Raw genomic sequence first — 24,182 nt, forward strand, 5'->3', positions numbered from 1 at the left:
TTTTGATGGATTTACCATATATATATATTGGATCAAATAAAACAAACAAGGCATGCGAATTTACACATAGTAAATATGCATGCACAAGCCTACCAAAATCCAGGGAGATACAAATTTGACAAATGAACATATAACCGTTAATACTTCCAATAACATCACTAGTCATTCATGTTGTCCAAAATGACTCAAAGTGACAAATCAACATATGATAGCACAGAAAGTTCAACATATGAACCAAGGAAAACCAATGAGCATATAAGATATGCATTGCACACATACTCATGGGAATATCTCACTCAAGAAGATATATGACACTATAAACAATGAGATAACAAACTACCATAACTCCATACAAACCAATAAGATGAACTCGAACAAAATGTTGTTTAGAGTTGTCATTTGGTGTAGAAACCAAATAAGTACATGATCATCTATACTAACACAAGCATAACATGAGAGTTTAGAAATAAACACAATGCTTGGATAGCATATTATTAACATTCCAATAAGATAGATCATCATGCAAAGCAACAATTGGAATGGATTTATTCAAATGATTTTCCAAATACAATTTTTAAGATAACCATGGGCAAAATCGCACAAGAATTCCATACAAAAAAAACATTGCATGCCACAGAGATATAAGATAATCTCAAACATAAATTCTAAGTGGAAAACTAGCAAACCACTATTGTTAATGTTCACACGAGAAGTGATATGCACAAAGTATATCACTCCCCCATAATGTGTTAATCCATGTATTATCCACACGAGGCAAATGAAACCCAACCAAGGATAATTAATGGATGAGGATTTGAGTTTCAAATGAACTTTACATACCACATAGTAACTAGATAATATTTCACTAACAATACTAGGTGGTATCCTACATATATACACATTTAAGGTTTGTGATATGTGTAAAACATAGCACTCCCCCATAATGTGATGATTCATTAATATCTCAAAAGAGCAAAGGATGATTCAACTAATGAAGCAATAAAGGCTCGAAACCACACATACAACTATATGATGTGCATAGCAACCTACACAAGCTAGATAACACGAATCAAGCATATTAGGAGGCACAACATATACAAACACATGCTAGCAACAAAACCTAAACATGCATGGGGCTAGTAACTTTCAATGTAGACAATATAAATACAAGTTACCGCCACGAGGAGCATTGGAATGACAAATATGATGATAATTCACTTGACTTGGTTTAAACCATAATGAATGGTGAGAATCATTTTTCTTCATGAACTATCCAAGTCTCCAATGCCCTCCACTCACCTATTGATTAATTTTGAACTCGATGGTCCCCAACCACGTTGGGTCCTAAGAAGTTAGTAACAATAGGCTTGGCAACCCAAATGGTCTTATCCACTTTCAAACCACTTTGGGCACCAATATACTTGGCAAACATATTACCATCAATATCCTTCCTAAGTGAATAATGATCATTGATAATTGGAGGCTTAGAGATGTTACCATTTGGACATGATGAAGCTATGTGTCCCTTCTTACGGCAAATATAGCAACATGTACTCCCCCTTATCTTCTTCTTTACTTTCTCAACTTGGGAAGTAATAACATGGTTCATCATGGATAGTGCCCGTTCTTCAACTTGAGGTTGAACTTGAGATTGAGCTTGAGGCTGCTTTCCATGTAGCTTCCCTTTATAAGCCCTTTTCTTTAGTGGACAATATCTCACGTGATGTCCAACCTTTTTGCATTTAAAGCAAGAAATGTTGGGCTCATTCTTGGCTCGGCCTTGCCCCCTTTTATTGTTCATGGATTTCTTCTTGTTGGAGTGAAAACTATGTCCATGATCGCACTTTTCCAAGTATTTCTTCAAACTAGTGACTTGGGCCTTGAGCTTATTAATTTCCTCTACATTGTTAGTTTCAAGACTAGAAACAAGAGGAGTAGTGGAAGTAGAAACTTCATGGTTAGAGCAACAAGACAAGGTGAGCAATTCATCATGAGGTGTACCAATATCATGTAGAGAGGAATTGCAAGGACTAGCACATTGCAATAAGGCATTTCGAGTAGAAGATGTGCTAATATCCACATGAGACTCACATGATTTTACCTTGGTGACCATAGCCTCATGAGATAACTTTAACCCATCATGAGAGATTAGAAGATCCTCATGAGTGCCTGAGAGCTTTTTATGAGTTTCTTCCAATTTCCCATAATTGCTAGTTAGCAAATCAAGTTGAGTCCTTAGCTCAACATTTTCTTTCAATATCGATGCTTCACACAAGATAGAGTTAGTAGCACAAGCATCATTATCAATATGAGAGGAGCATGTAGAAACTAGAGACTCCGCATGAGTAGCTTGAAGTTCCTCATGAGACTTAGAGAGTTTGGTGAGCTCTCCTTTGACATTCATGTAGCTAAGGTCAAGGTGCTCAAAATCCTCTTTAAGTTTACAATGAGTAACTTCAATCTCTTCTTTTAAAGACCTCAAGTCACTAAGAGATTGATGAGCCTTAGCAAGTTCATGTTCAAGTTGTTCACTTTTCTCTTGCTCGTTAAGAAATAAGTCATTACGTTTTTGAAAGCAAGCAAGAACATCTTGGAACCTTTTATAAGTGTTATTTTCAGCTCTATGAAGAGTTTTCCCAATCTCATAGAGATTTTGAGTCAAGTCATCATCATCATCCTCATTACAACTATCATCATTATCACTAAGAGAAGATGATACCTCGTCATTACCTCTTGCCATGATGCACATGTGAACAAAGGGGGTTGATGATGATTCTTTTGAAGAAGAGGGTTCTTCATCAATCAAGCATGCCTCATCTTTCTTGATTTCCTCTGCATGGTTAGTCATAGAACAACTAGAGGAAACCAAGGCATTTCTATCATGGCAACATGGGAGATCAAGCATATCATCATAAATGAGCTTAACACCATCATCACAAGATATTTCTTCACTCACCATGTCATTACCTTGTGGCACGCCACATGTTGGTGAAGTGCAAGATATTGAAGTGTGCAAGTAATCGGAGGTGGAAGTAATAGAGAGCTCTTCATGATTTAAAAATGTGGAGAACTCCTCCATCAACTCCCCAAATAGAATATTATCTTCATCAAGATTGGACCCACCATATATGTCTTCAAGTTTGGTCCAAGTCTCATGAGCCGACTTGCAAGTCGTGACTGCCTTAAACACTTCAAATGTTAAAGCTTGATGAATGACAAGAGAAGTATCACAATCAAGATACATATCCTCAATAGATGGAGAATGTCCATCCTTAGCAATAGAAATTCCTATAAGAACAATTCGCAAAGCATTTGGACCCACGGCCCGAAAGTGACAAAGCATGTGAATTCTCCATAGGTGATAATTTGTGCCATTCAAATCAAAAGTGTTGTTGTGCACTAGTTCACTAGTCTACATTGTTACTCTCTAGGCGGTGAAGCCTAATAAGGAGAGACCGGGCTCTGATACCAATTGAAAGGACCACAATGTCGCCTAGAGGGGGGTGAATAGGCATTTTAAAATCTTTTATGGATTTGGCTATATACTAATGCGGAAATAAACTAAGCGGATACTTTTCAAGCACAAATCCTAAATATACTAGGCTCACTAAGTGCACCAACAGCTTAGAATAAACAAGATGAGAACAACGAGGATATGAGTAAGCACAAGTAAGTACACAAACTTACTCAATGTATATCACAAGATATGTAAATGAATAATACACACAACCACAAGTAAGCAATACAAGCTTACACAAATTATGTCACAAGATATGGAAATGAATGTTATAAGCTAGCAATTCACACTCAGCACAAGATAGAACAATGGTAGCAAGTATGAATTGCGGACTATAAAGTGTTGGCCTAAATGATCTCTATGATATGGTAACCAACACAATATAATGAGGACAACAAGATATAGTGAATGCACGGTCAAGTGGCCAAAGTAAACCACAAGTAAGGAGTTAGGGTTAGGGATAACCAAAGTCACGAAGACGAGGATGTATCCCGATGTTCACTTCCTTGGAGGGAAGCTAGTCACCGTTAGAGAGGTGGATGTTACCACGAAGGCAGACCAACGCCACGAAGGTTCACCCTATTCTCCTTGAGATATCACCACGAAGGCAATTCTCAACCACAAGTGGTAGACCTTGAGTCGGCCTCCAAACCTTCACAAACTTTCCGGGGGACAAATCACAAGTTGATTCCTCACCGGAGCACTCCTACCGCCTACGAGTCTCCGACCTCCAAGAGTAACAAGAACAAAGGGGAAATGCTCAAGACTTTCTCAAATCACGAATTTCCTTTGGCCAAGAGAGGGAGAGGGAGTGGATCTATCACTTGATTGGAAAAACTCTCAAGAACTCTCACAAATCTCTCCGGGATCTAAGATTTGGTGTAGGAGAAGTGAGAGGGAGCCACTTGTGTTCTTGGGGCGATTTGGGATGAAGTGGTCAACCCTCTACCGGATTAGTAGAGGGGTATATATAGAGGGCCTAGAAAACTAGCCATTTGTGAGTAAGTGACAGCGCCGGCCCGGACATCCAGGCAAGGGCCGGACATCCGGGCAAGTGCCGGACATCCGGCGGGCACAACCAACATTTGAAAACAGGTTCTGGAATTTGCGGGCCGGATTTCCGGGAGGATCCCGGACATCCGGGGCGACCCGGAGGCCCGGACATCTGGCCAAGTCCCGGATGTCTGGCCATCAAAAAAGCAGCAAGAACCCCCAAACTGAAACATGCATAACTTTTACATCCGGACTTCGATTTTGATGATCTTGGGCTCGTTTTGAAGATATGGAAAAACTCCAGGTCCTCACATATAGAACCACCCAATATAAGCCACAATGGAGGGTGCAAAGCATGCAATGGTTATACATATACTTTGGGGAACCTAGTTGGCTTTGGATTTTCTTTTGAGATATGTAGGCATATTGTATTTGTATTGGATAGGAGCGAAATATGCCTATGTTGGAATATGATGTGAGAAGAATAGAAATAGATGATGTTGACTTGAGCAAATCCATCACTAACCCCTTTGATCCCCTCTTAATAGTGCGGGATCCCTATAACTCAAGAATCATAAAAGAACTATACTAGATAGCTTCCGAAAACTCATTCCTGAGCATATATCCTTTTCGATGGTCATCGATCCTCACATATAAAGCCAAAGGAACTAATACCTTTGACTAGATCCTTTCACTTGAGCTTTATATTGATGTTTCTTCATGGCTCAAGTTGAAGGCAAGACATTGGAGAAGTCTTCAAGTAGCTCCCCCATACACAATGTGGGAAGATTTGCTTTGCATTCATCTTTACTTGTCCATCAACATTAATTACTTGATGACATACTTTGATGAGCACCAAGCTTTCTTATAAGCACCAAGCTCATGAGAATTACCTAACCCACATAACATAGACAACACATAGTATGGGTTAGTACACAAAGCGCAATTGATAAATTCTTACCATACCACAAGATCTCATGTGGCACATGATATGCGCTTGTGTGTTGTCCATCTTAGAGGTCAATCTTTGATCTTCATCTTGGTCAACATTTATCTTTTCTCCATGATTAATATTGATGTCTTGAAGGCCCTATTGATATCTTCACTATGCTTCATTTCTTCAAGACATAATAACCAATATCTCAATTCACCATGACCATATCAAGTTTCTCCTTGAATATCATATTGGACATCATTTACCCGTTCTTATGCTCCAACATAGTATCTTGAGAGGCACAATGAATTCTTCACTTGAATTACTTGCTTCAATACATAATAATCCCCGACTCAACAAATGAGCTCATAATGATCCTATCATCAAGCATATGTAGAATTCTTCTCTTTAATCATTCTCTCAAGATCTTGATCCATCATGGTTCAACCCATAAGCCTTGATGCATTCACAACAATATGTATATGGCATTCATTTCGAATCCATTCTATCTCCTTCTTGCATCACGATGGAACAAACATCCTTCAGTTCATCCAATATTCTTCATGCATTGGAAATGGAAATTTCCTTCAAATGTACAACTCATCGCAAACATTAGTCCATTAGGATTGTCATTTAATTACCCAAACCACACATGGGGACTACATGTACTTTCAGCTGTTGACTCTAGTAACTCTCAGAGTGGGGAGGCGGGTGTGGATGCTGGTAGTGGCCAGCCCCAACCCAACGTATCCAGGAGGGGCACGAATAAACGGTCTAAATCCTGCGCGGATCCTAGCAGGTCGAGTCTCCGCATTAAAAACTTGTCATACAAATGAGGGCTTTATGTTGGAATATTAGAGGGTTCGGTGCTAGGGGGCGCCGCGATCAACTCAAAGATCTGGTTCGCTCTAACATCATTGATTTCGTGGGGTTGGTTGAAACCTTTAAGGAAGCTTTTTCACCTAATGAACTTTCTGCTATCGCGGGCATGGACAGATTCGACTGGCACGTGTTACCTGCCTCGGGCCTCTCGGGTGGGATCTTGATTGGCTCTAATAAAGATATTTTTGATTTTGTTGCCTTTGATCATGGAATATTTTGGGCTAGCTCTGTAGTTTGTCATAAAGCTATGAATACTCTTTGCGAGTTTATCGTGGTATATGGGCCTGCTGATCATTCTCTGTCCCCTTTATTTCTCAATGAGCTTTCTGTGAAGATCGAGTCCTGCAATCTCCCGATGGTTATCTGGGGTGACTTTAATCTCCTTCGGTGTCCTTCTGATAAAAGTAACGATATCTTTTCCTGGCCTCTGGCGAATGCCTTTAATGATTTTATCAGCGCCAATGCTATTCATGAGATTCCCCGGGGCGGATCTCGCTTTACTTGGTCCAATCACCAGGCTAATCCGATTAGATCAGTTCTTGATCGAGTCTTCAGTTGTCCCAGGTGGGATTCCATGTTTCCCAGGGCCTCCCTTGGCGCCAAATGCATCGTTGGCTCTGACCATACCCCCCTAATTCTTGACGATGGTTTTATTAATCTTAGACCCCCGGCTAGATTCCAATTTGACGCCTCTTGGCTGTATGTTGATGGTTTTAATGAGATGGTGGCCGCGAAGATATCCCTCCTTCTCTCCTCTAATGCTCGCTCCTTTGGGCCTCTGGATGACTGGCACTCGTGTTCCTACAACCTGCGTAAATTTCTTAGAGGTTGGTCTCGTAATCGTGCGGCGGAGGATCGGCGATCCAAAAACTTCCTTGAGGCACAGATTGCCTCTCTTGATCTGGCGGCCGACTCCACTGGGCTCTCTGATGATGGTTGGGCGGTTCGGTATAACCTTGAGGCTGCCTTAATGCAGTTGCACTACCAGGCTGAGGTTTACTGGCGCCAGCGGGGCACTCTCAACTGGACTCTTAAAGGGGACTCCCCCACGGCTTATTTCTTTGCGATCGTGAACGGTAGGCAAAGGCGCTGTGGTATCAATAGCCTGATTATTAATGGTGCACGCTCTTCGGACCAGTCTGTTATTATGGCTCACGTGGCGGACTTCTTCTCTTCTCTGCTGGGGGCGAAGTCTCCTTCGGGCCTATGTATCTCCCCTTCCCTCTGGAACCTTGGCCTTAAAATATCGCCTGAGGAAAATGCCTCATTGATGATCCCCCTTTCTGATCAGGAAATATTGGATGTAGTTAATTCTGCTAATCCGAATGCTGCCTCTGGGCCAGATGGCTTTTTGATCCCTTTCTTTTGGAAATTCTGGCCTCAGCTGAAACAGTTGGTTTTCAAGGTCATTCAGGGCTTCTATCTTGGTACTATCGATATTTCATGCCTCAACTACGCTGTTATTTCCCTGATTCCCAAGGTTAAGGGTGCTGAATTAATCTCTCAATTCCGACCTATTGCTCTGATCAATAACTTTACCAAATTTCCTGCTAAGGGCTTTGCGAATCGACTGTCCCCGGTTTCTCATAGAGTTATTAGCCCCTTCCAATCAGCTTTTATCAAAGGTCGTTTCATCTTAGATGGTATCCTCTCTTTGCACGATGTTGTGCACGACCTTCACTCTCGGAAAGCTAAAGCGGTTATCCTTAAGTTAGATTTTGAAAAGTCTTATGACTCGGTTAGTTGGTCTTTCCTCAAGCAAGTCCTGCTTGCGAAAGGCTTTGACGGAGCTTTTGTGCATTGTATCATGCAGATGGTCTCGGGTGGCCATACTGCCGTGTCTGTGAATGGGTTCATTAGTAATTTCTTCGCCAATGGCAGAGGCCTTCGTCAAGGGGACCCTGCCTTCCCGGTTCTTTTTAACTTTGTGGCTGATGCATTTTCTTGCATGCTCACTAGGGCAACCCAATGTGGTCACATCATTCCAGTGGTCTCCCATCTTCTCCCGGATGGGGTATCTCATTTGCAATATGCTGATGACACAATTATCATGGTGGAGCTGGACGACTCCTGTATTGCCAACCTTAAATTCATATTGCTTTGTTTTGAAGCTATCTCGGGCCTTAAGATTAACTTCTCTAAAAGTGAGGTCTTAGTGACCGGTGTCGATGATGTGGAAGCCTTGCGGGTGGCCAGGCTTCTTAATTGCTCCTTGGGCTCCTTCCCTTTCAAGTATTTAGGTCTTCCAATTTCTCCTGTCTTGTTGCACTCTAAGGACTTTGCTCCGGATGTCGCTAAGGTGGGAAACAGGGTGCTTCCATGGAGGGGGAGATATAATACTAACGCGGGCAAAGTTGCTCTAATTAACTCCTCCTTATCTTCTCTTCCTATGTTCCTTATGGGGTTCTATCTTCTTTCGGCTGGCGTTCATGCTGGCTTTGACAAATATAGGGGAGCTTTTTACTGGAACTCCGTGGATAACAAACGGAAATATAGGCTGGTCAAGTGGCAGTATATGTGTAAGCCTAAAAACCTAGGGGGGGTTAGGCATTATTAATATGTAAGTGATGAACAAATGTTTGCTAATTAAGTGGTGGTGGAAAATTATGACTGGCGGGGCCGATTCCCTTTGGTTTTCGATCCTCAAGGCTAAATACTTCCCACATTCTAGCCCTCTATTTGCCTCCGCTCGTCGTGGATCTCAATTCTGGAAGAACCTTGTCAAAGTCAAGCCTATCTTTCTGGAGCATGTTAAATTTATCGTGGGTAACGAGACTGCGGTTCGCTTCTGGTAGGACTGGTGGTCTGGGGATGCCCCTCTAGCTGTTAGTTTTCCGGTTCTGTATTCTTACTGTCCTAAGCCGGACATCTCCATCGCGGAGGTTGCGGCGAATAATTGGGATCTGGCTTTTTGTCGGTCCCTGTCTCCTGAAGAGTTGGAAGATTGGCAAAGTTTCTCTGCCCTCTTCCCTGTGCTCTCGGAGTCGTCTGATTCTGTGGTTTGGCCTCTTTCGGCCTCTGGCAGGTTTTCGGTTAAGTCGTTGTACACTAGGCTTATCGTCGGTAATCCTTCGAGTAGATTCTCTTGCGTCTGGCGATCTAAAGTGCCTCCTAAGATTAAAAATTTCCTTTGGCAAGCTTTTCGAGGCCGCCTCCCGGCGGCTGACCAGATTCGCAAGTGCAATGGGCCAGGCTCGGAGTTCTGTCATCTTTGCGGTGCCTTGGAAAACTCGGAACACATCTTTTTCCACTGCATGCTGGCCAAGTTGGTGTGGAGTTGTGTCAGATCTTGGCTCCAGGTTTCTTGGAACCCTTCTTCATTCTCGGAGCTTAGAAACCTAGCCAAGGTTTTGGTTGGGGTTACCAAGAGGGTGTTCTGGGTAGGCGTGGGTGCCTTGTGCTGGGCTTTATGGACTATTAGGAACAAATTTACTATTGAGTATATTTTCCCATCTAAGCCTGCTGACGTTCTTTTTAAATCTTGTATTCTATTGCAGCAGTGGAGATTCTTGACTAAGGTGGAAGAGCGGGATGCCCTAGACTTACTCATCGCCAAAATTCGGGCTTCGGCATCCCACATCTCCGGGCTGGACCCTGCCGTCTGATCTTGGTGTTGTTCTCTTTGTCGGGTTTAGTCTTCTCCCTTCCGGCCTGCGCGCCGAGTATGGCAGGTTGCCATGTATCCCCTTAAACTTTCGTTCGTTTGCCTGTCCCAGACTTTCTCTTCGGTGGATTCGCGTTGTTTCGCCTGTTGGCGGTGTTTATGTTCGGGTCTGTGACGCTGTCGTGTGGCTTTATTTATAAAGTCGGGCTATGGCCTTTTATCTAAAAAGTTCATTTGTATCACTTGGAATCGGCTGGCTCCAGCCTCCAGCTACTGTATTGAACCGATTCCAAGCCCCCATATGAACGGCCTTGGGCTCACACTACAGACGACCTAATGTTTGTTGCACCTTAGGTATGCACTACACTGACAACTTCGGCTTATTTTAGTCGTTTCTATTCGAGGGTTGAAGATTATTACTACACACCACATGCCCTGGCGACGAAGCAGCCTATGTTACCCCCCTGCTAAGCTAACCGTACATCGTACAGCGCACCTCCTCAAGTCAATAACCATACTCAACGGTCACCCCGTTGCTTAATACCGCCTACTCCAGGAGGAGGAAGGCAGTTGCTCTCGATCTCGCCAGCCTTGCCGGTTCCCACGCTCACAAAATCCTCCACAACTTGCAATATTTCGAGCCTCTCTCCCCCTCTCTCTCTCTACTCTTGCTTTTCCCGCTGGTTCCCGGGGGCGCGCGCGATGGGCTTCTCCGTGGCCGACGCGGCCATACCGGCGTGCGCCGTGGTCGGCATTGCCTTCGCGCTCTGGCAATGGTTCCTCGTCGCCAAGGTGAAGGTGTCCGCCTACGCGCCGGCCGGCAACGGCGTGCACGGGCAGCCGGTGTTCCGGACGGGGGACGAGGACGGTGAGGATACCCGTATCGGCGGCGGCGGGGACGGCGAGAGCGACGAGGAGGAGGATGGAGGCGACGGCCCGGCGGCCGTGGCCAGGTGCGCGGAGATCCAGAACGCCATTTCAGTCGGTGAGTTCCATTCGTACTTATCTTGAGTTCCTTACGCGGACTCTTCAAATTCAAACGCTTTTCTTTGATCGGTGTTGTTAGTTTAGCCCTTATTTATGGGTCACTACTCACTACTGCCGCTAGGGATTAATTTTGTTTGCCCAATTTTGTACGAAGTAGTGACATTTGATCTTTCACGAACACATATATGCAGACAAATATGCTTAATAATAACTATATAAAATGATATTTCACTCGTGTAAACTAATTAGTCACAGTTCAGGGTATTTTTCTTTGCCGTCAGCTTCGATATATTTACGTTTTGGAGAAAATTCATGGTTTGGACTTCGTAAACGGGTCGTGTTCAAGAACGCAACTAACTGCACAATCTCCTCATCCAGAGTTCTTTACCAACGTGTTTGATGTGGAACTTGCTCCGAAAAAGAGAAACACTTTATCCATTTTTTTCGAAACACTTTATCCTGATGTAAAGCAAAGATGCACTGTCAAAACCATTGACCAACAGTAGATGATCAGCTCAAACACCTTGCTGCTGACATAATTTATATGCCACAAGTCAACTCTGAGGAAATCCAGGCCATTGGGAAACTAAATATGCTTGATTTGTGACTTGCTCCTCGTTCACGAAAAGATGCACTGTCAAAGATTTGACCAAGTAGTGGTGGCACCTAACCTGGCACGTGTTCGACGGGCCGCCGGAGACGCCATATCCTTGCAAGTTTTTTTGATTCCCATTCTGTTAACTTTACTAGGAAGTATGGTTCTATTTCTTTGATTAATTTGGTCGACTTTGTGATAGCCTCCACGACCTGTTCTTACTGCTGGTTGAGCATTGAGCACGTTTTCGAGCCCGGTAGGAGTGTTGTCTTTTCCACTTGGATGAAAAACTTAAGGCCAACTCCACTGCACGACCCCAAACGGATGTCCGATTTGGCCGAATTTTGTTCCTTTGGAGCGCCGATGGGTTCGCCCGTGTCCGGCCTTGTCCGTTGGGTCGTGCGTGCGCCCACCGCGCGGCCGCACCCGAAATCACGTTCGCGTTGGGGATGATTAAAAAAACAGAAAAACGTAAATAAAATGACTAAAAAAAAGTAAATAAGGGCAGTTTAATAAACATAAAACTTAGTTAGGGGGTGACGGCCACAAAACGGTCCAGTTTAGCAATTCACACAGTGTCATAATTTACATAAAAAAATAAAAAACGCCGCCACGCGCTCCAGCCGCGCCCGTCGATGCCATGGCCCTCGCTGTCTTCATCAGTGGCCGCCGGTGACGCCGTCCTCGCTGACGAGGTCGACGTAGGCCAGCGGCGTCCAGAGGTGGGACGGCGGCGCGTGGTACACGGGGGCGGCCTGGAAGGATGGAGGTGCCTGCACCACCTCCTCCCGTGGCGAGGCCTCCCACTCCGGTGACCGTGGCGGCGTGGGGCACCAGTTCACGCCCCCCACGGCGTCGGCCATCTCTGGCGCGGTGCACGACCAGCTTCATTGCTGGCCCACCAGGCCCGGGTGGAACGCGGCCACCGGCTCCTCCTCCATCGCCTCCTCCCTCCTCTCCTCCTCCTTGACGGCCGCCATCTGCAGCTCGGGGAAGGCGACGTCGCTCGCGGCAGAGAGTGTCATGGCCTCCTACAAGCCGTCCCATTGGCGCTCGTCGTGCATGTTCATGGAGTCCTCCATGACACGCTGCATGAGCCGGGCCTCCTCCTCCGCTGTCATGCGAGGAGGTGGAGGTGGTGACGAAGACGGGGAAGGCGACGACGTGGACGTGAGGCCGTGCACCCACGAACGCCCGCGCACCTCTAGACGTGGCCGCCGCGGCCCCAACACCGTGCCGGCGAAGTACGACGCGCGGCGTGTGCCGTGCTCGTCCTGGAGCCATGTGTCCCCATCACAGAATCGGGGGCGTACCTGTCGTCGTAGTACAGGTCGTCGGGGAGGAGGCGGCGGCGGCGCTCGATCTCATCGCGGCACGCACGGCCGCCCACGGGCACCGACGGGATCGGGACCCGGTCGGCGCTGAGGTGCCATCCGTTGGGGAGGTGGACGTCGCTCCACGGGACCGGCATCCTCGTCTCGTAGTAGCGCCGGCACACGTCCGCGCAGAGGTACTGCCGGTTGCGCTCGCCGGTGGGCCTAGGGGCGATGGTGAAGGGGGCCGGTGCGGGGGCTCGACGGGAGGAGCGCGGCGGTGACGCGGGCTCCTCCTTCTTCACGGAGCCGCGACGGCGGCCCGAGGAGGAGCTGGCCTCGCGGTCGTGCTTCCCCTTGCGGCCGTAGTTCCATAGCCCTATGGCTGCGGCCGGCCGGCGAGTTCGAGGACGGGAAGCGGATAAGGCTTGGTCGTGTCGGCTTTCGAGGGGGCAGAGAGGGGCCGAAAGTGGAGGTGAGGACGACGACCGATCCACGGGTCCCATTTAAGAAGGACGGCAGCCGTTCGATGGCCGGATGACAGGTGGGGCCACCCGCCCGTGTGCATTTATGTTGGCAGATGGGAGGTAGGTGGCCGCCTGCCACGCGGCCCCGACACGGACGAGCGCGTGTCCGTTTGCCGTCCGCCGCGACCCAAACCAGGCGCAAGTTTGCGCTCGAAATGGGTCGGCCCGGACACAAAATGGACAATATGGGTCCGGGCCGTCGCGCGCTGGGCCGCCTGGTTTGTCCCTTTTACCCCAAACAGACGGGGCCGGATAAGATAGGATCGTGCGATGGAGTTGGCCTAAAAGATGTACTTCAACCGGTGTTGGGGACGCCGCGGCGTCTCAACTCTCAAGTGGATGCAAGGCAGAGGCTTGACCTGTGCGGGTGCACGGTCGCCCATATGTATTCATTCATGTAAAAAACAACTACGAAAAAATGGGCGAAATCATACCTTGTGGGCATTTCATCGAACACCTTGTGCGCGTCGACCCCGTCGGCGCAACAAGCGAGCTCGCCGGTACTTCGGTCGCCGATGCATCCGCCGCACGCCCTGCAAGTCTCTTCTTCAGCCGCCTAGAGGAGCTGTCCGCCGCCTTGTTCTTCTTCCCGAACACCTTGCCCTCCTTCGCCACCGCCGCATTTGGGAGCTTCGAGAGGGGGGCACATGGCTTCACGGTGGGCGTTGGCGCGACTCCACCCGCCGAGCTCGTCCATGAAGCCATGAAAAGGCCGCGCGCGAGACCGGTGCTTGGAGGAGCACCGACGGAGGTGAAGCCAAAGCTCCCCACGCTAGGGTTTGCACCGGCAGCAGCGGAGGGGTCGCGGTTGTAGGAAGGGGTGAGGGGATGTCGACGCAGCCGTCCATCGGGCGAATTCGCTGGCAGCGGCGCGGGGCGGGGCGAAAGCAGCGCGGGCGCTCGAGTGTGCAGCGCGCGGGAGCGGGCGCACGAAATAAGCGTCACACGATGTTGTTTCGCTCCACGCGTTGAACCATTTATGCTGCGCGCGTTTTTTACGCCTTCGCCGAAGCGCACGGAGCAACTGCGCGCGCGCAAAAGAAGGTACTTTTTCAACGCGGCGTTAGTATGGCACGCCTGTTGGAGATGCTCTAAATTTCCTAACTATTTTTGTCCCCCACCCTCCCTCTAAATTTCAGCGAGATGGGCACCTTCTGCCCCCTATCTTGAATCCTAATTCTCCACATTAGTTAGTCTGCTAAACACGTAACTAGTTCTACTTAGGTCTACCATTACTCGGGTGTAGAGGAAAGACCGAGCATAAAGCATCTCCAGCAGATCCAGCAAACCGTCGTCCCGCAAAACTCATTTACGGTATCTCGAAAACAATGTTTACAAGATGCCGAACGCGCAGCCAGAACAGATCCTTCTACCGATGCTGCATATTCAAACTTCTAGTTTGCGCTAATAAAACATAGATCACCGGAGTTTAAACATAGCACAGGGGAGTTCATCTACTACATACCATATGGAAGTTCAATACAAACCAAAATTAAACATCATACTAAATGGAAAGCATACTAGCATACTACATCTACTCGTCGCCGGAGTCAACCTCGCAGGGTGGGGGTTCATTGCCGTGGAGAGTGTGGTAAATGAGCATGCCGGAGAGGGTTTACTGGAGTTGGTACTCCTCGCGCAGCGCCGGGAAGCGCGAGGCCGCAACTACATCTCCGACGCCGGTGGCCTCCTTCACCTCCCACCAGGCGTGCTTGACCGCCTGGAGGCGTGGGATGGCCAGATCGAAGATACGCCCAGGCGACGAAAGTTTGCCCACGCCAGCACTCCGGTGTTGCTAGACCGCGCGCCGCGGCGGCGCACCTTCTCCTTGCGCCTTTCCGACACCGGAGGGCGGGGGGAGGAGCTTCCGCCCTCATCGTTGTTGCGCCGCTGGCGGTCGCCACCACGGCCAGCACCCGCTGACACCATCTCCAACTTTCGGTGGTTAAATGTGGCTCAATTCGCCGCTAGAGGTCTAGGGATTTCTCGCTGGAGGAGGAATTTCACGGCGGAGGTGGATGGGGGCGGGGGAGGGGGGTGTAACATGACGGGAACCCTAAAGCCCCGGTGCCTGCATATATGGCGGAATGGAGGGCGGTTTATGGGCCGCCTGTAAAAGTTTTATTGGCCGGGCTCTTTTTAGCGGACCTGTTTGGGCCGTATTTTTTGGCCCATCCCGTTAAATGGCTGGAAAAATGTAATTCGCCGGACTTATACGGGATCTGCTAGAGATGCTCTAACTTTTGAACTAGTTTGGCATATTGATGCCATTTTGATAAATATGGAAGTTTTCTCAAGTGTAACCAGATTTCTTTATAGGTGGAGAAAAAAATTGAATGTGAAAATTACTCAATTTGATCATTATTACTACTGCAACCAAGTTTTACTGTTATTGTACCCAAATTGTTGAGTTAAGTGCTGAAAATAAAGAACATGTCTGTACAGTTTGTACATGTCCTGCATTGTATGATTATACATCACACCCACTGAAGCTAGCACGGAGTATATCTGTTTTGAAACAAGTGTAACCAGCAAAGTTTCCATTTGAAATTCGTCATTGGTCCGTGCACACTCTTGACAACAATTCGAGTAGTAACGTGTCAAATATTGCAGGAGCAAACTCGTTCCTTTTCACCCAATACAAGTACCTCGCGGCCTTCACGGTGATCTTCGCGGTGGTCATCTTCCTCTTCCTGGGGTCCGTGCACCGCTTCAGCACCGCCAGCCAGCCGTGCCAGTACACCAAGGGCAAGACGTGCAAGCCGGCGCTGGCCAACGCGGTCTTCACCACAATGGCCTTCCTCCTGGGCGCCGTCACCTCCGTCGTGTCGGGCTTCCTCGGCGTGCGGATTGCCACGTTCGCCAACGCGAGAACCACACTGGAGGCGCGCCGCGGCATCGGCGCGGCCTTCGCTACGGCGTTCCGGTCCGGCGCCGTCATGGGGTTCCTCCTGTCGTCCCTGGGCCTCCTGGTGCTCTACGTCGCCATCAAGCTCTTTGGGCTCTACTACCACGACGACTGGGAGGGCCTGTACGAGTCCATCACCGGCTACGGGCTCGGCGGCTCGTCCATGGCGCTGTTCGGGAGGGTCGGCGGCGGCATTTACACCAAGGCGGCGGACGTCGGCGCCGACCTCGTCGGGAAGGTGGAGCGGAACATCCCCGAGGACGACCCGAGGAACCCCGCGGTGATCGCTGACAATGTGGGCGACAACGTCGGCGACATCGCCGGGATGGGCTCCGACCTGTTCGGGTCCTACGCCGAGTCCACCTGCGCGGCGCTGTTCGTGGCATCGATCTCGTCGTTCGGCGCCGACCACGACTTTGCGGCGGTGTGCTACCCCCTGCTGATAAGCTCGGCGGGGCTTGTGGTCTGCCTGGTCACCACGCTCTTCGCCACCGATTTCTTCAAGGTCAAGACCGTCCGCGGGGTCGCGCCAGCGCTGAAGCTTCAGCTCATCATCTCCACCGCGCTGATGACCGTCGCGGCCCTCGTCGTCACCTTCGCCGCGCTCCCCGCCAGGTTCACCATGTTCGATTTCGGGGAGCAGAAACAGGTCAAGAACTGGTAAGCCCTCGCCGCCGAGTCTCACTCTGCATCCATTTTGCCACTGATGGATCATGTTAAGGTAACTAATGGCCGGCGTTTGCAATGGCAGGCACGTGTTCTTCTGCGTCGCCATTGGGTTATGGGCAGGTCTGGCCATCGGCTTCACCACAGAGTACTTCACCAGTAATGCTTACAGGTAATTAGTTCTACTATTCGTTTGTCTCAGTGAGATAGTTTTGTGCACATTCGGAAACTTTCGGATTCGGAGTGATTAACTTTGTGGGTTGCGCAGCCCTGTTCGGGACGTGGCCGACTCTTGCAGGACCGGCGCGGCGACCAACGTCATCTTCGGGCTGGCGCTCGGCTACAAATCCGTCATCGTTCCCGTGTTAGCCATCGCCCTATCAATCTACATCAGCTTCACCTTGGCATCAATCTACGGCATCGCCATCGCCGCGCTCGGGATGCTCAGCACAGTGGCCACCGGGCTGGCCATCGACGCGTACGGCCCGATCAGCGACAACGCCGGAGGCATCGCGGAGATGGCCGGCATGAGCCGCAGGATCCGGCAGCGGACGGACGCCCTCGACGCCGCGGGCAACACCACCGCGGCCATCGGCAAGGGGTTCGCCATCGGCTCAGCGGCGCTGGTGTCGCTGGCGCTGTTCGGCGCGTTCGTGAGCCGCGCGGGCGTCACGGTGATCAACGTGCTGAGCCCCAAGGTGTTCGCCGGGATGCTCGCCGGCGGGATGCTCCCGTACTGGTTCTCGGCGATGACGATGAAGAGCGTGGGCAGCGCGGCGCTGAAGATGGTGGAGGAGGTGCGACGGCAGTTCAGCACCATCCCGGGGCTGATGGAGGGGCGCGCGACGCCGGACTACGCCAGCTGCGTGTGGATCTCGACGGACGCGTCCCTGAGGGAGATGATGCCCCCCGGGGCGCTGGTGCTGCTGGCGCCCCTCGTCGTCGGCACTTTCTTCGGCGTCCACACGCTCGCCGGCCTGCTCGCCGGCGCGCTCGTCTCCGGCGTGCAGGTGGCCATATCTGCTTCCAACAGCGGGGGAGCCTGGGACAACGCCAAGAAGTACATCGAGGCGGGTGCGTCGGAGCACGCCAAGTCCCTGGGTCCCAAGGGTTCGGAGGCGCACAAGGCCGCCGTGATCGGTGACACCATCGGAGACCCGCTCAAGGATACGTCCGGGCCGTCGCTCAACATCCTCATCAAGCTCATGGCTGTGGAGTCCCTAGTCTTCGCGCCATTCTTCGCGGCTCATGGAGGCCTCATAATCAGCTGATTCACACATTGCAGCAGGGATATATACATGAGTGTCTGGTCTTAGAATATCATGATAGGATTGATATGGAACATTAGAGGCTTAGGTAAACCCCGTAAAATATTATTGCTTAGTGAATTGTTTCTAAATGAATTGTCTCAAGTGGTTAGCTTGGTTGGCCTAGAGAGGATATTTGCTTATTTCGACCAATGACAGATGGGACCCATAAGTTAGAGAGAGGACGTGGTGATGACCAAGCTTCGCTACATGCCACACAGTCTATTGGGCCAGTCAACCAAGTGCCATGTAGATAGAATACGGACTCTACAGTAAGCCAATGACAAATCACCGCTACATGTATTCAATGACTGTAATGAGCGTATTATCAAGTCCAACGACTGTAGTGTGCTTCGACCTCACTTTGGTGACCACCAGCGTATTTAAATATATTAAAAAAACTAAGGGCAACTTCAACACAATGCACCAAATTGTTTCTAAATGTTTGGACTGAACAGTCCATATAGCTTCTGTTATCCAACGACGGAACGTCCGAAATCCTACAAACTGGATTTAAACATATGGGAAGTTTGCGGGTTGTCCGGACCTTCGCCACATACGAATATGGCACGGCTGACCGACCCAAAACCCTTGGTCTGTGTGTTCCCAAACTCTCCCCTGCATTAATGCTGATGAATGTGGGCGCGACTAGACGATCGCCTACCCACATTTATGCCGCTCATACGGACGTGACCGGAGAGCTGACCGCACCAGCATTATCGGCGACATGGCGACCGTGGATGGCTTGTTTTGTAGTAGTGTATAAGTATGTCAAAAATTCAGTACGCATGTAAGAAGTAGCTATAAAGGATGGCTTTTTAGGGGGGCTATAAAGGATGTGGAGGAGGCATTTGGAGTGCTCTAGGCCTGTTTTGCAGTTGTTCGTAGACCTTTTTAACAGTAGGATCTAGAAACCTTGTGGGAAATGATGAAATGATCATGAAGAATGAGGATGAAGATGTTGCCGCAGATCTAGAATTCGAGAACATGGGTGATCATGTTTAATTTTCACATCAGAACCTGGCCGCGTTTGATGAGTTTGTTCAAATGCATCAACAATTTTGGTATCGAACAACTCAAGGAGGATTTGATTGAGCATCTGTGGGCGGTTAACGGGGACAACTAGAACATATATGCGTTGAATTCAAGTTTGAACAACTTTAATTTGAAAACTTAGTTGCTTTGTAAATTAGAACTACCGTCGCATTTGAATATTTTCAATCATCTATGATTTGATATGTTGTTATTTTGAGCTGACGAACTTAAAAAATAAAGGCGAAAGTTTTAGAGAATATGGTTGGATGGCCGCCTCCCGCATTATTCTCCACAGACTGATCTAGATCGGTCCACAGACGAATACCGGGTCTGTTTTAAGGGTCGTATTGGAGATGCCCTAAGTTTGTAACCATGTGGTGAAGTTATGATTTACGGCTGTAGAGCCGCGTAGAGCGTGACCGTCACTGGTGTACAATTACCACAGACGGCGCGGTTGGCGGCAGTCCGTGGATGACTTGTTTTGTACTCCAGTTCTGCACAAGCAAATGCTCATTGTCATAAATCTCCAGTTCTGCACAAGCAAATGCTTATTGTCGGAGCTCCAAACTGAAAAGAAATTCAATCAAAACGAACGCAGTACAAACACGCCACTCTTCGCTTTTGCACAGTGCACACAACCCAAAAGCTTCGCAACGACCCAGCAACAAGGACTCGGAAAGCAAAACCAATTCACGCACGCAGACGCAGGTATAAGTTGTTGCGGCCGGATCACATCGGAGATGGAGCCGACGGCGGGCTGTTGCTGTCCGGCTTATAGAACGGCAGCACCGTGTAGACGGTCTGCATGATGGTCATGACGAGGAGGAAGACGGCGGCGGCGAGGGACAGGAACGCCCACGGGCTCCTGAAGTAGGTGTGGATGAGGTTGGCGCGCCACATGTTCCACGGCTGCCTGAAGTAGCCGTTCACCTGCCTCTGCACGGCGTCCAGCGCGCTGTCCGGCTCCAGCACCACGTCCCTGGAGATGCTGTTGAACAGCTTGGCCACGGCCTTGTCGCTGCCCACGGCGTTCTGGATGATCCCCTTGGAGCTCAGCAGCGCCACGTCCTTGGCCGAGTCGATGATGTTGTCCATGAAGAAGACGTAGGCCGTCACGTCGTTGCCGGCGCCGACGTGCAGCCGCTCGAACGCCATCATGTTGAGGAACATGTACTCGGTGGAGTCGTCCACGGGCACCGTCGGCATGCTCAGCACGCCGTGCTTGAACCGGATGTTGTGCAGGCTGCTTGACTTGCTCGTCTTGAACTGGATCCCGGCTTCGTACAGCTCCACCGCCGACCGGATGATGTCGTTGTCCTGCGTGTTGTCCTCGGAGCTCCGGATCTTCTGGTATTCGCCGAAGAGCATGCTCCGGCGAAAGACGTCGAGTGGGTGGAGCCCTAGGCGACCGCCTGGTTGCAGTGGCCGCGAGAATGGCGCCAGAAACCTTAGCACCATTCTGTTGATGAAGTCGTCGTTCTGGCCGTCAACCATGCATGCGTCAGTATTCAAATGGTTTTTTGTTTTTTGACGAAAATAGTAAAATTTGATGTGGTAGCTCGTGGTTACCGGAGACTTTCCAGTCTCGACGGCGTCGAGCCTCTGGAGCACGAGCAGCGGCAGCTGGTTCTCGAGCATGAGCATGTCTCGCTTGATGTAGGGCACCATGTAGAGTATCCCGTGGCGGCTGAAGATGGGGTCGTTGCCGGCGTAGTCGTCGACCTGCTTCGAGTTCCCGGCGGCCGTCCTCCTCATCACCTCGAGCAGGAAGCAGCCGTCGACGATCATCATCTCCAGGAACCGCTCCCTGCCCTTGCCGTCAATGCCGGCGCGCCACTCGCCGCCGAGGTCCATGTACGCGCTCTCCAGCTGCTCCGCGATGTCCTCGACGGCAGCGACGAAGTCGTCAAGAGGCCGGCCCGCGCGCCGGAGCAGGTGGCGCAGCGCCCGGCGCTTGTGCTCCTCCATGGGCAGCAGGTTGGGGTCGCCGTGGTGGAACGGGCCCAGCGACACCACCTGCGGCTGGTACGCCTTGCTCTTGATGTCCTTGATGCACGCCGGCACGCGGTAGATGCAGTGCCGCTCCCACTGCGCCACCTCCACCGTCTTGTCCGCCTCATTCAACGTCTTCTCCACGTCCGACACCCACGTCCTCTTGCCACTGCCGCCGGCCGCCGCCACCTCGATCGATGTCATCGATCTATAAGATGTATGATCGCTATAGGCTATAGCTAGATCCTAGATATGGACTCCACTAGTAGGTGATCTACGCATACATATGCATGCCGATGAAGGGAAGGTATCAGCTATCAGCTAGCTATATGTAGAGAAAGAGATGACGCTAGGGAAAATGACGTTGCCTATGCGGCTATGCATGCATATGCGGTTACTTGCATTGCATGCCACATTTCGCGTGCTGGACAGGTGTGTACTGTGTGAAGTGTACAAAAAGAGGCCATGAATGTCATGTGCATGCACGCACGGCTAATCCTTGTCTCCTTGTTTCACTCCACGTAGAATCCATGTTGATACGGTTCGAACCCCGCTAGCTTCTCAAAGTAAATTAAAGCTGGCCGATCCACCGACAAGCAAGCGAAAGGTGAATATTATGATTTAGGAGGAAGGAAGTACAGGGAAAACAACATGGTCAATTGGTCGTTCAAATTGCGATCTCTTCTCTAATTCTCTTTACAGCTAGCTGCAGGATGATCAGGAGTAGTGCATTAACCTAGCTAGCTAGCTACCCCACGTCGTTCTAGCTTTAAGTAAAGAGAGATCGAGATGCTATATACGGGCCAAGGACTGTACGGCGTGCCTAAACTATGGGGTGGGAGCAGCTGGCCGGAGCCATGAGGAAGCGAGGAATATGTGAAAGGTTGCCATTGTTGGGAATGGCGCATGCAAGAGATCGTTTGGTCCGAGATGGAGTAGAGAATAGGGAAGGCATCGCAAGCACCTTTTTTTCCACACTTGCTTAAGCGTCGCATGCACCTAATAACAATGGATGGAAGGGGTCGAACTGTCGAAGCCTCCAAGGAAGGAACAAAACTCCTGAAATTGTTTTTTCTCGCCGTTCGGGTATGTACCGGTAAAACATCCGCCATTCATTACCACATCGAGATCGTGTCACGTGTGTCAACTTTATACCAGGAGAGGGTAAGAGATTGGGAAAGACCATTGCATGCACTCTCTCTCACCCATATGAAAGACATGATTTAATTTCATGGACATTTTTTTTTGAATGACTGACATCTTTTGAATCAAATATTTGATTTTGAAACATTTTATATATTTGAATTTGTATCAAGAAGACCTTTAGAACAAGATCATATCGAATATATTTGAAGGTTTATTATTTTCGTATTTATTTCATAAAACATTACATTCATCCAAATGAAATGTTTTCAACATAATATTATGCGAAAACTATTTTGATCATTATCCACTTCATTTTCATTGTTATGCATATTCAGTGGTTTCATCAATTTCACTATTTCTAAAGATTGACGTCAATTTTTCTAACTATTTTAAAGTGGTTTCAATTGTTTGTTTCATAATTTCAAAAATTGAAAGTAAAACATAATGAAAAATTATTTCAAAATTTCCCTGATATCAACAATTTACCTATTTCAAAAACTGATTTCAATTATTTCATTATTTCAAAATTAATTCAACTATTCCACTAATTCAAATGGTAAAACTAAAGCTCACCAAAAAAAACTTATTTCAATTTTTCATAATTTAAGAAAAATAGATTTCAATTGTTTCACTATTCCATGAAACGGTTTAACTTGAGTCAAAAGAAAATTTACTCATTTCCAACAAAAAGGTGATTCCACTCGTATAAACACCATTTTCAAAATAGTTGATTTGACTCAAAATAATTTCACTCATTCCAAAACACATTCCACTCATCTCAAAAAGTTGGTTTCACTTATTCCGGGAAAGAAGATTAAATTCGTTTCAAAACATAAATTCCACTCATTTAAAAAAAGATTTCACTTATTTTGGAAAATAGAGTTCACTCGTTTGAAAAACATAAATTCATTCTATTCAGGAAAAAATATCATTAGAAAATAAATTTCACTCTATTTTGCAAGAAAATTTTGACTTTATAATTTAGGAAATCATATGACTAATTTCGAAAAAAAATCGTCCAAATTTGACTCATTTTAAAAAGTACTTTTACTCATTTCAAAAAAGGGTTTCACTCATTAAAAAATAATCTCAGTCAATTCACATTAATATTTTCATTATTTTAAAAAAAAAACTTGTTTCCACAGTTTAGATTTTCTTTACTCATTTGAAAAAAAAAGTTTTCACCCAATTCAAGAAAAACTGGTATCTCATTTGAAAAAATGGATTTCACTCGTTTCAAAAAAGTGATTTCACTTATTTCAAAAGAACTAATATTTGTCAATTATAAGATATGATTTTTCTTGTTAAAATAAATAAATTTCACTCATTTCGGAAAACAAACTCGCTCAATCTAAAAACTGGTCATTCCAAAAAAGTGATTTTTTCTTATTTCACCAAACAATTTCACTCATTTTTAAAACCTAATATAACTCTATTCGGAAAAAACTAGTTCCAGTCAGTCACGAATTCTTTTCACCCATTTTGAGTGAGATAGTTTTCTGAAATGAGTTAAATATATTGTAATTTGACATATTTCGTTTTCACCACAAATTTGTTTTAGTAACTATTCAAATACTTCAAACGAGATCGTATTGAAATAAGAATCTTCACAAATTCAGAATTAGTTCATATTTTTTAAATGACCTTAAATAACCAGCTTCACATATTTGAAAAACAAAGGGTCACAAGACATAAAAGAATACTTTCACATACTTGAATAATCTATTTCACATATTTGATAGAAATCAATTTCGTGTATTGACAATAATAGTTCAC

At 47.8% G+C, this 24,182-nt stretch overlaps 2 protein-coding genes across 2 annotated transcripts; one reads left to right on the plus strand and one right to left on the minus strand.

Annotated features, from left to right (window-relative positions):
- Nucleotides 1–10,500: 10,500 nt before the first annotated feature.
- Nucleotides 10,501–18,329, plus strand: LOC119343077 (pyrophosphate-energized vacuolar membrane proton pump-like). Its single transcript, XM_037614266.1, has 4 exons — nt 10,501–10,915; nt 15,966–16,920; nt 17,012–17,098; nt 17,195–18,329. The coding sequence occupies exons 1-4, from the start codon at nt 10,633–10,635 to the stop codon at nt 18,195–18,197; spliced, it is 2,328 nt and encodes a 775-aa protein (XP_037470163.1). The 5' UTR covers nt 10,501–10,632; the 3' UTR covers nt 18,198–18,329.
- Nucleotides 18,330–19,824: 1,495 nt separating this feature from the next.
- Nucleotides 19,825–21,533, minus strand: LOC119343090 (UPF0481 protein At3g47200-like). The gene is made up of 2 exons (XM_037614272.1): nt 20,838–21,533; nt 19,825–20,747 (listed from the first exon to the last, which is right to left on the minus strand). The coding sequence occupies exons 1-2, from the start codon at nt 21,462–21,464 to the stop codon at nt 19,998–20,000; spliced, it is 1,377 nt and encodes a 458-aa protein (XP_037470169.1). The 5' UTR covers nt 21,465–21,533; the 3' UTR covers nt 19,825–19,997.
- Between the last annotated feature and the right edge of the window lie 2,649 nt (nt 21,534–24,182).

This window comes from Triticum dicoccoides, chromosome 1B (genome assembly GCF_002162155.2).
Source record: "Triticum dicoccoides isolate Atlit2015 ecotype Zavitan chromosome 1B, WEW_v2.0, whole genome shotgun sequence".
NCBI classification, from domain to species: domain Eukaryota; kingdom Viridiplantae; phylum Streptophyta; class Magnoliopsida; order Poales; family Poaceae; genus Triticum; species Triticum dicoccoides.